We start from the raw sequence: 14,951 nt of genomic DNA on the forward strand, positions 1-14,951 counted from the left end.
TGATGAAATAATGTTGATTATAATATATATTCTAACTGGTTATAATTTTGATACAGAGGAGGGGATGATTCAGGGAGGGTGGTAGGTCAGGGAAGTCTCAGCAGAAGTGATGATTCTTACAGAGGACTCTACTCAGTCCTTTGTAATGACTTATGTAGGAAAAGAATCTAAAAAAAAGTGGTTATATGTATATGTAAAACTGATTCACTTTGCTGTACTCCTGAAACATAACATAACATTGTAAACTCTACTCCCAAGAAAAATTTTTCAAAAAAAAAGAAGTGATGATACTTGAATTAGGTCTTGAGGAAGTTTGCCAGAAAGAAACCTAGCATGTCTTAACTGAGCTCATTTTTATATGGCTTACTCATACTAAGTGTTTGTGTCTGTCAGATATTATCTTAATGCCTTTCACGTGATAACTACCTTATCCTTTGTAAGAATCCTAGGTCAAAGCTGTTAATTCTCACCATTCTACAGATGAAGAAACTAAGGCACAGAAAAGTTAAACTTCTGTGCCTCATACAGCTAACTAAGTAGGAGAGCTGGAATTTGAGCCAAGACATTCTATTGCTAAAGCTTCTGGCCTTAACCACTAAGTTATACTCCCTCCTGGGGATGATTGTAATAATATGCAAAGGGATGGCTCCTATGATCTTAATCAGACATAGTTCTGAATTGTGAAAAGCTGGAAAGAACTATGATGTTCAACAGCAGGACATTGCTTACTTTAATTATAATCTATGCATTAGAACACTCTGAAGGCATTAAAAATTTGCTGTTGGAAGATTAATCAGTGATGGGAAAAATATATTCATCTTACTGATTTTTTAAAACCTAGCTACTAGAAAGCAGTATGATTTAATATAAAGTGTGTGTATGTGTGTATGTATCCCTAAAGAGAAAAGACTGGAAGGATATATACATCCAACAAACACTTTTTGAGCATCTACAGGGCCAGGCTAAAACCTGAGGCTACAACTGTGACCCAGTCTCTCCTCTCAGGGTTTGCAGTGTCAGAGGCGGGACAGACAAGTTACAGAGCAGGTGGCTATGCGAGTGTGAGCAGTGCGACGGGTGGGAGGCGCACAGGGTGCAGTGAGGCACCGAAGCTGGCCGTCACCTCGACCGAGGCAGACACAGAACGTTTAGCAGAGAACAGTACAGTTGACCCTTGAACAACAAGGGTTTGAACTGCGAGGTCCACTCATATCTGAATTTTTTTCAACAAATTCAGACCCCAGTACTTCACAGTCCACTGCTGTTTGAATCCACAGGTGTGGAAACACAGATACAGATGGCCAACTGTAAAGTTATGCATGGATTTTCAACTGCAGGGGTGGGGTTGGTGCCCCTAACCACCGGCCACCCCCAACCCGTGTTCAAGGGTTGACTGTGTGCTTAAACTGAAACCTTAACAATAAGTAAAAGTGAACTCAGCTAATGGTAGAGTAGGGCATAAAAACCAGAAAAAATGCCAGGTTGGATTCTGTCTAAATTCTGACTCTACACTCTCAAAATTAACATTGTATAATTTCACAAATTTGTTTTTATTTCACAATCCTTATATTTCCATAATAATAAAAAACCAAGATCATTGTAAAGCAACTATACTCCAATAAAAATTAATTTAAAAAATAATAATTAACTTGGCTCACCAGATATATAATAATTTCACTAGTAACAGCAAAAAATTTAATTTTGGGTAACATAGCAAGCATGTGTTATAAATAGGCATTTTCTGAGGGAGTACTAAATTGCATAAAAATGCTAACTGTTGTCTCAGTGTAACATTTATATCAAGATTTTTCACATATAATTTATGCCAAACTTAAAATTTATGTAATGTTTTATATGGCAAACACTAGAAATTTTCTTTCTTTAATTGTCCTTAAGACAGTTATTACAATGCCTGTCATATAGTGAGCACTTAATAAATGTTGGCTAATTCCTGGCCTAGAATTACAAGTTTCCAAACTTTTGTGTTTTCTAGTCATTTAGAGAACAATATCTTTAGCAAGGAAATGTCATAATTCAAGCTCAGCTACCTCTTTGTCTTAAAAAGTGATAGCCTTACATCTCTGACATAAAACTGGCACATTACATATATTATTACTGTATTTAAATTCTTTAGCTATAAAGATGATAATGTAATAGGTTATCTGAAAAAATATAGATACTGAGATGCATAATAATACACCTATTAAATACAGCATTCCCATTTATATGCTAGCATTTTTGAGCCTAAATCACCTTGGCGTAGAAGCAGTTATGGTGGAAGAAGCTTTTGTGTCCGCTTGCAACTTGAGTTAGGTGCTTGTTCTCCATTGTGCCACTTATTAGCTATCTCAGATTGGAATCATGTGTTTTCATGCTTCTCATCCTGTAGATATTGAGCCTTTAAAGGACAGGTACTGTGTCTTGGGGCTCACCTCAAGGTCTGGCATTTTGCAAGTACTTAATATGAATTTGTTAAATGAGTCAAAGCAGACACTAAAGCTGTTCCTTTGCCAGGAGAAGAAGCAACCAGGATTAAAATGAAATCTGTGTTTACTTAAGGTATATGTGTCAAAGTCTTAGGTTCCTTTAAAAGGCAAAGATTGACCAAATGGGTGGCAGAACATGACACACACAGACATGAAGACACAGGCTAGGAGCAAAAAAGAAAAAAAAAGGCTTAGGTTCTTCAAATCCAAGAAAAATAAAATCTATGATTTTTAAGATAGTCTTGACATGTCCCCGTACTCTCTTGACCTGAAGTTATATTAACTGAAAGACATACTGATGTATTCTATAAAGTGTTCTATTAATGCATTAATCATGTATTGATCTGTCTTTCCTCCTTGTTTAGGACTTGTGCCATTCTCATTGTGATGAGTCTATCATACACAAGAAGATTATGACTATTATCAACTGCTTTATTAATTCCAGCATCCCCCCAGCTTTACAAATTGACATTCCAGTAGAGCAAGCCCAGAAGATTATTGAACACAGGAAGGAGTTGGGACCGTATGTATTCAGAGAGGCACAGGTAAGAAATCAGAGCATGTAGTAAGCGTACTTTAAAATAGATTAGTAGTCTAGATATTCTTTTAAAGTTTTTGTATTATTCATATTTGGCAAGGTTTGACTCCTCCTAATCCTGGGATTTATTCTACTTCATTAGAAAAACGTTGCCAATGCCACATAACATAGAAACTAGTAACTTGCTATTTTGCTGATGGTAATACACAGCAAATATAATTTTTAAAATTCTATACTTTGACTTTGCATGGTTATCATTTTATTTCTAATTTATAAATCCCCAACTAATTTCTCCTTCCTTTCCCACCATTCATATTTCCTTATAAAATATCTGCTACCACAAAAAATGTGTCAATTATGTGTGTCCCAAGATTTGTGTATTTTTAAAAGTTGGAATATTCACATAGCTCATAAAGTAAGTGAGAGGAGATTTAAGGACCCAACCAACATAAAGTACACAAGCTCATGAAAGGAAAATCATGCCTGTTAACCTGCTCAAGTTACTTCTCTTTAAGATAAATAATAGAAAACAGTGATTTGCTTAACATAGTTTATTTGCATTTTGAAAAGCCTTTTAGTGATGTTGTTCCTGAAAAATGATTAAGAAAAATAAATTATAATAGGGGTAATAGGGAAGGCCCTGTCATGATTTAAGTGATATGAAACAGAGATTTAGGGTATGAATGCCCTTGAGCATGGAAACAGACCATTATTCCTTAACATTTTCATTTGCAAGCCAGCTGTGTTCTAAATCCTAAAAGGAACCGAAAGCAGACTCACCATCCAAATTATGCATTAAAATAGGCAAAAATATAGAGAGATGATTGATGATCTGCTAGGGAGAAATAGAAAACATGGTGTCAGAATTGTAGCATCTGTTAATGAAAAGATCACTTAGCCTAGCCTAGGTCTCCTGATGGCCAGGCCAAGGCCTGCCCATCCAGATCACAGCCTCGAGGCTGATGGTGAATGTCTTGAGCTGCTTATGTTGGTTGGTTCCGCCACGCTGTCCAGGGAGCGCAGCCAGGGAACTTTACTGGAGTCCTTTAGTTTATGCCTTCTGTCTCATTTCCCAAAACAGAGTCCCAGATATATCTTAAATATAATCTTTAGGGTATCAGAGAACAAGAGAATATTTAGGGGCCTCACCTCACCAAATCTATTGTTTCCGTGTTCCCTAAGGAAGCTCAGAGAATGACATAGCTCCTACCCAGGTGTGCAAGCCGGAGATCTGGTTGCCATCTTCACATCTTCTCTCTCCTTTGTTCCCTGACCTTTGGTGATCTTCAGTCACTAACATGTATCCATTTGTCTCCTTATCTGTTATTCTATCTACTTTTCTCCAACTCCATGCCTCAGTTTACATCTGCAGTGTCTCACATTGATTACCAAAATTCCCTGCCCCTAGACTCTCTCAAAACCATTTAACTTACCGCAGATGGAGCCATCTTTTTCAAAATGTGTATTTGATCATGTCACTTCTCTGCTTTCAATTTCGACTACTCCCATCGTCCTCAGACTGGAGACCATATTCTTTCATCGATATCTCTCTAAGCAGATGCCTTTCCACTCGCTGCCATCTATCTCTGTCTTACTGAAATATTAGATTTTTTACTTTTATTTGTTTATTTATTTTGGCTGCACAGCATGTGGGATCTTCATTCCTTGACCAGGGATTAAACTTGCACCCCTGCATTGATTTTAATTTTTTTTTTTTTTGCTTTATTTTGGCCACACAGCATTCAGGATCTTAGTTCCCCAGTCAGGGATCAAACTCACGCTCCCTACAGTGGAAGTGTGGTGTCTTAATTATGGGACCACCAGGGAAGGCCCACTGAAATACTTGTATTTCCATAGAAAGGCAATGGCACCCCACTCCAGCACTCTTGCCTGGAAAATCCCATGGATGGAGGAGCCTGGTGGGCTGCAGTCCATGGGGTCACTAAGGGTCGGACACAACTGAGCGACTTCACTTTCACTTTTCACTTTGACGCACTGGAGAAGGAAATGGCAACCCACTCCAGTGTTCTTGCCTGGAGAATCCCAGGGACGAGGGAGTCTGATGGGCTGCTATCTATGGGGTCGCACAGAGTCAGACATGACTGAAGCGACTTGGCAGTAGCATCAGCAGGCATTTCACCGGAGAAGGCAGTGGCAACCCACTCCAGTACTCTTGCCAGGAGAATCCCATGGACAGAGGAGCCTGGTAGGCTACAGTCCATGGGGTCACTAAGAGTTGGACATGACTGATGCGACTTAGCAGCAGCAGCAGCAGAGAGGCCTTACTTTCTTCCCTCCAGAGCTTTTCACAGTCTCATCTTCTCTCCTTTATGCTTCTGTGATATCCTGTGTTTGTCCCTGTCAGAACACTTATCACACAAAATTGAAAATAGCTGTTCTCATGCCTGACTTTCCCACTGGACTGTAAGGTCTTTGAGAATAGGAACTGTTTCTTATTTGCTGCTGTGGCCTGCATGCCTAGCACAGAATAGACACTATCATTTTTGAAAACATGACTGAATGATGTGAGAAGAGATCAGTCATGAGAGAAATAGCTCAAATTGGAAATAGAACAACGTTGCATTAAAGGACTGAAGAGTAAACAAAAAGCGATTGCCTGTTTTAGTATCGCTTTCACTTATAACATCTGCCTTTCCCCCACCTGCATTCCTAATAGCTTGAAAGTTTTCGTCACTCAGCCATATTTTCACTGACACTCTTCACTCATGCTGCAGCCATTGCCTATCCACTGGCAAGGTGGGAAGTAGCTCCATATTTATTAAAAAATGTTTCTAACAGTCTGGTTGTCTTTTAAGGTTCTGGAGGTACAGGGTAATTTTCATAAATAACATGAATGTTATTAACTGCAACTTTCAGAAATAGAGCAATTTTTTTCAGGCACCCTGTTCTACATGCAGGATCTTAGTTTCCCAACCAGGGATCAGACCCATGCCCCCTGCACTGCAAGTGGGGACCCCTAACCACTGAACCTTCAAGGATTCCCAGAAATAGAGAAACTTTATGTCTGCCTTGAAATAGTGTGCCCTAATAGGGTAACTTTTACTGGGAAGCCTTCTAGGTGACAAATACATTTGAGAGCTGGAAGTGACTCAGATTTTGGAGAGCGAACTGAGAAGTAGGGTCAATAGTTGGTAAATGGAGGTGGAAGAGGAGTGGTTAAGAAATTCATATAAAAACTACCATGATCCTTTAACATTGGAGCAGGGGATTACATAAAAGCATGGCGTGCATGCTGTGTTGCTTCAGTCATATCCGATTCTTTGTGACCCTATGGACCATAGCCTGCCAAGGAATTCTCCAGGCAAGAATACTGGAATGGGTTGCCATTTCCTCATCTAGGGTATCTTCCAGACCCAGGGATCGAACCTGCGGCTCTTATGTCTCCTGTATTAGCAGGCGGGTTCTTTACCACTAATGCTACCTGGAAAGCCCCAAAATCCATGGTAGATGAAAACTTTCTTAAAGCCTGCTGCTGCTACTGCTAAGTCACTTCAGTCGTGTCCGACTGGGTGCGACCCCTTAGATGGCAGCCTACCAGGCTCCCCTGCCCCTGGGATTCTCCAGGCAAGAACACTGGAGTAGGTTGCCATTTCCTTCTCCAATGCACGAAAGTGAAAAGTGAAAGTGAAGTCGCTCAGTCGTGTCCGACCCTCAGCGACCCCATGGACTGCAGCCTACCAGGCTTCTCCATCTATGGGATTTTCCAGGCAAGAGTACTGGAGTGGGGTGCCATTGCCTTCTCCTTTTTTAAAGCCTACACTTCGTCAAATAAAGTATCATCTTTAGCTTTTGTGTTCACAATCCCAAGAGGCTATAGAATTCAGTGACAAGATGGTATCTTAAAGGGAGTAAATAATTATAGAATCACTAATGATATTCATGTACAGAAAGGAGGAGTGATTAAATGTATCATGATGTTCAGGACTCTGTTGATGACTGCAGCATTTACTTTCTAAACACTCCACTTTCCTCCTGAAAAGTTGGCTTAGAGCCTAATGGGATGGTTCATTTTTCTCCAGGGCATTAGATAAAGTCCATTCCCAGCAACAAGATGTTGGACTTGATCTGATGTGGCAAGCCCTACCCTCTTGGAAGTAACGTATGCCTCTGGAACTGATGGAAAAACTTGGCATGAAAATTTGAGCAACAATTCTTATCTCTATAAATATCACAATTAATCACTTAATGTAGAGTATCCTCATAGAAAGCATTTGTCCAGGATACCACTCCGCTTTTTAAATGTTACTTTTCTTGCTCTCACATAAAAGAGAGATTGTATCATTTAAAAGTTACTCAAGATTTATTCTTAGATCTGCAGCTTTGTTTAAGAGCTTTTCCAGAGGCAAAATGGTATTTCCTTTCTCTAAAAGAAGGGAAAGGAGGGGTGGAGAGGAGTCCCCCTTGATGAACTGAATATTTGGAATACTTGCATAAAACAGCCGAGTGTGTGGCAGATCAACTGGTATAAGTTTTAAAAGAAAACATATATTTCTTATTTAAAAAGACCTAATGGATTCTTTATTAATACAATCAATTGGTTAGGGAAACATAAAGTATAAAGTGACATTTAACTGTATTTAAGTGTATGTTTTTTTAAAAGAAAGACTTCTCTCATTGGTAGTAAAAACATTGATGATAAGCATGTGCTGAGCTAAATTATACCAAGATGTCTGGAGACAATAAGTTGGAGGAAACATGCTGTATATTAAAGATCGAATAGTTAATCCATTATTATGGTGAATTAGAGTTTAAATTGGTACATTTGTATAAAATTGTAATCTGAGACATACTTTGTTTTTTATACAGATGACAATTTTTGGAGTTCTGTTTAAATTTTGGCCTCAGTTCTGTGAGTTTAGGAAGAACTTAACTGATGAAAAAATTATGAGTGTTTTGGAGAGAAGACAAGAATATAGTAAGCAGAAAAAGAAAATGGCAGTCATAGAAGATGAAAAATTTGTAAAGGTGAGACAGGAATCATTTGGGGTTTAATCAGACTTTTAAAAGGTATGTGATATTATTACTGAGTCCAAGCTGTCTCTGCTCGCCACACGACAGGCCAATGAATCTGAGGGGTTGAGGCAAGGAAGAGACATTATTAATCAGGGAGCCAGCTGACCCAGAAGATAGCAGACTAGTGCCTCAAAATAACCATCTTATTGAGGTCTGGATGCCAGATTTTTATAGATCAGAGATTGAGGGGAGACGAGGAAGCAAAGTAAAAAAGGCCATTAATCTTGCAAACATCTCCTACAATGGCAAGCCTTAGGCAGGGGCTGTGTTAATTTCTTCTTTCCTGCCATCTACAGGTGGACAGGGTTCTGAACCCAAAGCACTTTTAACAGTCAGGCAGAGGGGCAGGATTCTCTGAGGCAGGGCATTCTGTATGATTATAATAACAAAAGCAACGAAAAGCAAGTCAAAGAAATGGTTCCAATGTGGACTCAGAATTGGTTTCTTCTCTGCAAATGCTATGTGTACATTTGTAGAATTTGGGATGAGCAAAATACAGAGAAGTTATAAAGTATGGATTTTAGTCACTTTTAAGCCTTCAGTCAGAAGTTTCAGACTTGTTTTGAAGTTAAAAAAAAAATCTCAAGTATCATCTCATCTATGTACCTCTCTTGGAGAGCACTTTATATTTGTCTGATGAGTAAATTTTTGCATCTGTCTTTCTCACTGAACTGAGATCCTCAAAGATACCATCTGTCTTATTAAATACTTCCACCACTATCCAGCACATGTTCAATTGTTAATCATTATTTAGCAGATAAATCTGGGAATGAATGAGATAGTATTATGTACTTGGGGCAGCATTTTCAATATTAAAATTAGAGAGTGATACACTGACTGTGAAACTTATGAGTCGTAAGTTGGCCAGCCTGCCTCTCTGTCTGTCCGTTATCAATTTATCTATCTCTTTATCTATTTTTTTACTTGAGAAGGGGTAACAAGTAACATATTTCATCTTATTTATAAGCTTCACCCCTATTCTCTTTTTTAAAAGAAATTTAAAATATATCTAAAGATATAAAAGTAATATAATTATAACCCTCATATTTCCCCAGGTCAACATAAACACTGTTAACATATTCTACATTAGTTCTTCATTTTTCCTTTGTAAGTGAAATAGTGCAGAACACTGTGCCCTCTTCAGCCCAGTCCTGAGCTCTTTCTTATTTTTACTGCATAGTTTTACTCATTTACCTGTTTGGCCGTGCTGGGTCTTCGTTGCTGCATGGACTTCCCTCTAGTCACAGTGTGGTGGCTCCTCTCGGTGTGGCTCCCAGGCTCTAGAGCGCAGGCTCAGCAGTTGTGGCGCATGGGCTCCGTTGCTCCACAGTATGTCAGACCTCCCTGGATCAGGAATCAAACCCACGTCACCTGCACGGCAGGTGGATTCTTTACCACCGAGCCACCAGGAAAGCCCCCAACCCTGAGTTCTATTACCTTCCCCACTTCCAAGAGCAACCATTAGGTTTTGCATATGTTCTCAACAACTCCTTTTTAAGATAATGTTTTATATGGGTATATGGATTCATAAATGATACAGAGGACTATTTTGTATGTACTTTAACTTACATAAATAGTGCCATATTTTATTAGTCTGCTCAGGCTACTATACCAAAATATTACAGAATAGATGGCTTAAACAACAGAAATTAACTTTCTCATAGTTCAGGAGACTAGAAGTCCCAGCTCAAGGTGCCAGCTAATAGGATTCTTGGTGAGACCTCTCCTGGCATGTACCAGGCCACCTTCTTGTGTCCTCACAAGTTGGGGAGAGAAAGAGAGCTCTCATCCTTTCTCTTCTTGTAAAGCCACAATTCCTTTGGATTATGACCCTACCCTTATGACCTCATTTAACCCTAAATACCTCTTAAAGGACACCTTTATTTGGTGTTAGCTCTAGAAGGTCTTGTAGATCTTCATAGAATCGGTCAATGTCAACTTCTTCGGCATCAGTGGTTGGGGCACAGACTTGGATTACTGTGATGTTGAATGGTTTGCCTTGGAAATGAACCAAAATCATTTTGTCATTTTTGAAGTTGCACCCAAGTACTGTATTTTGGACTCTTTTGTTGACTATGAGGGCTACTCCATTTCTTCTAAGGGATACTTGCCCACAGTAGTAGGTATAATGGTCATCTGAATTAAAGTCTTCCATTCTCATCCATTTTAGTTCACTGATTCCTAAGATATCGATGTTCAATCTTGCATCTCCTGCTTGATCGCATCCAATTTGCCTTGATTCATGGACCTAACATTCCAGGTTCCTATGCAATATTGTTCTTTACAGCATCGGACTTTACTTTCACCACCAAACACATCCACAACTGAGCATCTTTTCCACTTTGGCCCAACCTCTTCATTCTTTCTGGAGCTCTTAGTAATTGCCATCTGCTCTTCCCGAGTAGCGTATTGGCCTTGGGGATGCTCATCTGGTATCATATTTTTTTGCCCTTTCAAACTGTTTATAAAGTTCTTGCAGCAAGAATACTGGAATGTATTGCTGTTTCCCCCTCCAGTGGGCCACGTTTTGTCAGAACTCTTCATTATGACTGGTCTGTCTTGGGTGACCCTGCATGGCCTCGCTGATAGCTTCACTGAGTTATGCAGGCCCCTTCATCACGACAAGACTATGATCTATGAAGGGGGAGGAGAGGAGCCAAAGACAGAGATGCTCTATACAGCCAGAAAAAACAAGACCTGGAGCTGACTGTGACTCAGATCATCAGCTCCTTACTTATTGCAAATTTCAGACTTAAACTGAAGAAAGTAGGGAAAAACCAATAGGCCATTCAAAGTGAAAGTGAAAGTTGCTCAGTCATGTCTGACTCTTTGTGACCCCATGGACTGAGGCTTGCCAGGCTCCTCTGTCCATAGAATTATCCAAGGCAGAATACTGGAGTGGGTAACCATTCTCTTCTCCAGGTGATCTTCCCAACCTAGGGATTAAACCTGGGGTTCTTCCCAACACAGGGATTGAACCCAGATCTCCCACATCTGAGCCACCAGGGAAGCCCCAATAGGCCATTCAGGTATGACCTAAATCAAATCCCTTATGATTATATAGTGGAGGTGACAAATAGATTCAAGAGATTAGATCTGGTAGACAGAGTGCCTGAAGAACTATGGACAGAGTTTGTCACACTGTATAGGAGGCAGTGACCAAAACCATCCCAAAGAAAACGAAATGCAAGAAGACAAAGTGGTCGTCTGAGGAGGCTTTACAAATAGCTGAGGAAAGAAGAGAAGCAAAAGGCAAGGGAGAAAGGGGAAAAATATACCCAACTGAATGCAGAGTTCCAGAGAATAAACAGCAAGGAGAGACAAGAAAGCCTTCTTAAAGGACCAATGCAAAGAAATAGAGAAAACAATAGAATGGGAAAGACTAGAGATCTCTTCAAGAAAATTAGAGATATCAAAGGAATATTTCATGCAAATATGGGTACAATAAAGGACAGCAACGGTGAGTACCTAAGAGGAGCAGAAGAGATTAAGAAGAGGTGGCAAGAATACACACAACTATGTAAAAAAGGTCTTAATGACCCAGATAAGCACAATGGTGTGATCACTCACCTAGAGCCAGACATCCTAGAGTGTGAAGTCAAGTGGACCTTAGGAAGCATTACTATGAACAAAGCTAGTAGAAGTGATGGGATTCCAGCTGAGCTATTTAAAATCCTAAAAGATTATGTTGTTAAAGTGCTGCACTCAATATGTCAGCAAATTTGGAAAACTCAGCAGTGGCCACAGGACTGGAAAAGGTCAATTTTCATTCCAATCCCAAAGAAAGGCAATGCCAAAGAATGTTCAAACTACCATACATTTGCACTTATTTCACATGCTAGTAAGGTTATGCTCAAAATCCTTCAAGTTAGGCTTCAACAGTATTTGAACCTAGAACTTCCGGTGGTATAAGCTGGGTTTAGAAAGGCAGGGGAACCAGAGATCAAATTGCCAGCATCCAGTGGATCATAGAGAAGCAAGGGAATTCCAGAAAAATATCTGCTTTGCCTCACTGGCTATGGGGAAGCCTATGTGGACCACAACACACTGTGGAAAATTCTGGAAGAGCTGGGAATACCAGACTACCTTACCTGTCTCCCGAGAAACCTGTGTTCAGCAACAGTTAGAACCAGACATGGAACAACAGACTGGCTCCAAATTGGGAAAGGAGTATGACAAGGCTGTATATTGTCACCCTGTTTATTTAATTTATATGCAGAATGAAAAGTGGAGTTGCTCAGTTGTGTCTGACTCTACTACCCTATGGACTATATTGCCTGCCAGGCTCCTTCATCCACAGGATTTTCCGGCCAAGAATACTGGAGTGGGTTGCCATTTCCTTCTCCAAATATGCAGAATACATCCTGCAAAATGCCAGGCTGAATGGATCACAAGCTGGAATCAAGATTGCCAGGAAAAATATCAATAGCTTCAGATACCCAAATGATACCACTTTAATGGCAGAAAGTGAAGAGGAACTAAAGAGCCTCATGATGAGAGTGAAAGAGGAGAGTGAAAAAACTGGCTTGAAACTCAACATTCAAAAAACTAGATCATGGCATCTGGCCCCATCACTTAATGGCAAATAGAAGGGGAAAGAGTAGAAGCAGTGACAGATTTTCTTGGGTTCCAAAGTAACTAAGGACAGTGTCTGCAGTCATGAAATTAAAAGATGCTTGCTCCTTGGAAGAAAAGCTACAACAAACCTAAACAGCATATTAAAAAGCAGACATCACTTGCCAACAAATGTCCAGATAGTCAAAACTATGGTTTTTCCAGTAGTCATGTATACATGTGAGAGTTGGTCCATAAAGAAGGCTGAGTGCCAAACAATTGATGCTTTCAAATTATGATGCTAGAGAAGACTCTTGAGAGTCCCTTGGGCTGCAAGAAGATCAAACCAGTTAATCCTAAAGGTAATCAACCCTGAATATTTATTGGAAGGATTGATGTTGAGGCTGAAGCTCCAGTACTTTGGCCACTTGATGCAAAGAGCTGATTTAATGGAAAAGACCCTGCTGATGCTAGGAAAGATTGAAGGCAAAAGGAAAAGGGGGCTGCAGAGGACAAGATGGTTAGATAGCATTACCGATTCAATAGACATGAATTTGAATGAACTCCAGGAGATAGTGGAGGACAGAGGAGCCTGGCATGCTGCAGTCCGTGGGGTCACAAAGAGTCAGGCCTGACTTAGGAAATGAACAACAGCAACCTCTTAAAGACCCTACCTCATGATACAGTCACAGTGAAAGTTAGGACATCAACATACGAATTTGGGAGAGACATAGTTCTTTCTATAGCACATATTGTGCTTTCTACATCTTGCATTTTAAATTTAGTGTTGTTTTTAGTTCTACCCACACTGCTCTACTTAGATAGATCTCATTTATTCAGCTTAATTGCTGCATTCCCATCATATGCATAAATATACTATTTAACTCTTTCTTTATTGTAGTTTTTCAATTTATATATGGAGGCATTCCTGTAAATGCCTCACGTGATTAAAATGTTTTGGGGATGGTTAAGTAATAGAGTATGAATGTGTGTCAGTCTATGTTCTTATTTCTCCTCATCTGGTATGTTCAGACTTCCAAATTTTTGTCCATCTGTTGATGACAAATGGTATGTCTTCATACTAATGCATTCATTTCTATCCTCCTAATTATTAGTAAGGGCTTCCCAGGTGGCTCAGTGGTAAAGAATCTGCCTGCCAATACCGGAGCCACAGGAGACTCGGGTTGGATCCCTGGGTCAGGAAGATCCCCTGAAGGGAAAAATGGCAACCCTCTCCAGGATTCTTGCTGGGATAATCCCATGGATAGAGGAAGCTGGTGGGCTACAGTCCATGGGGTCATGAAGAGTTGGACATGACTGAGCGGCTGAGCATGCATGCAATTATTAATAAGATGGAACAAGTTTTCACATGTTAACTTATTGAGATATTGTATCAGGATTGTAGTAAGCCTATAGTTCAATTTGAGAATTTATGTCATAAATTAGAAAGCATTTTGTTTTCTAATCCATGAACACAGTTTATTTCTGTTTAGTTCTTCTTTAATTTCTTTCATCAATGATTTTGCATTTTCTGTGACATCTTGAATATATTTTGTGAAATTTATTCCAAAGCATTTCATATTCAAGATAATGTTATTGCTATTTTTTTAAATCTCAAATTCTAATTTTTTTAGAAAAAATTTTTATTTTGAGATAATTAACATTCCTCAGTTCAGTTCAGTCGCTCAGTCGTGTCCGACTCTTTGCGACCCCATGAATCACAGCATGCCAGGCCTCCCTGTCCATCACCAACTCCCGGAGTTCATTCAGACTCATGTCCATCGAGTCAGTGATGCCATCCAGCCATCTCATCCTCTGTTGTCCCCTTCTCCTCCTGCCCTCAATCCCTCCCAGCATCAGAGTCTTTTCCAGTGAGTCAACTCTTCTCATGAGGTGGCCAAAGTACTGAAGTTTCAGCTTTAGCATCATTCCTTCTAAAGAAATCCCAGGGCTGATCTCCTTCAGAATGGACTGGTTGGATCTCTTTGCAGTCCAAGGGACTCTCAAGAGGAAATAGCAAAAATAGTAGAGAGGTCTCATGTACCTTCCACCCAGTTTCCCCCAGTGGCTACGCCTTGTTATTACTATAGTAAAATCAGGAAATTGATATTGATACAAGGTGTGTGTATAGTTCTGTGCCATTTTGTCACATGTATAGATTCAAGTAACCAACACTCTATTCAAGATGCACCACAAAGATGTTCCTTGTGACTGTAAGTCATCTCCAACCAATTATCCTAATATGTTAGCCATGAATCTTTTCCCCATTTATATAATTTTGTCATTTTTGAGAATGTTTTATAAATGGAATCATACAATATGTGACTTTCTGAGACTGG

The 14,951-nt window shown here is 39.7% G+C and overlaps 1 protein-coding gene across 1 annotated transcript in view; it reads left to right on the forward strand.

The window, feature by feature from the left end:
* The window catches only part of RGS22 (regulator of G protein signaling 22), a 136,200-nt gene that overhangs the window by 110,104 nt on the left and 11,145 nt on the right, over nucleotides 1-14,951 (forward strand). Inside the window, 2 exon segments of the mRNA XM_052651583.1 lie at nucleotides 2,852-3,031; nucleotides 7,852-8,010. Of these exon segments, the coding sequence (XP_052507543.1) occupies nucleotides 2,852-3,031; nucleotides 7,852-8,010 (339 nt within the window).

This window comes from Budorcas taxicolor, chromosome 14 (genome assembly GCF_023091745.1).
Source record: "Budorcas taxicolor isolate Tak-1 chromosome 14, Takin1.1, whole genome shotgun sequence".
Lineage (NCBI taxonomy): Eukaryota > Metazoa > Chordata > Mammalia > Artiodactyla > Bovidae > Budorcas > Budorcas taxicolor.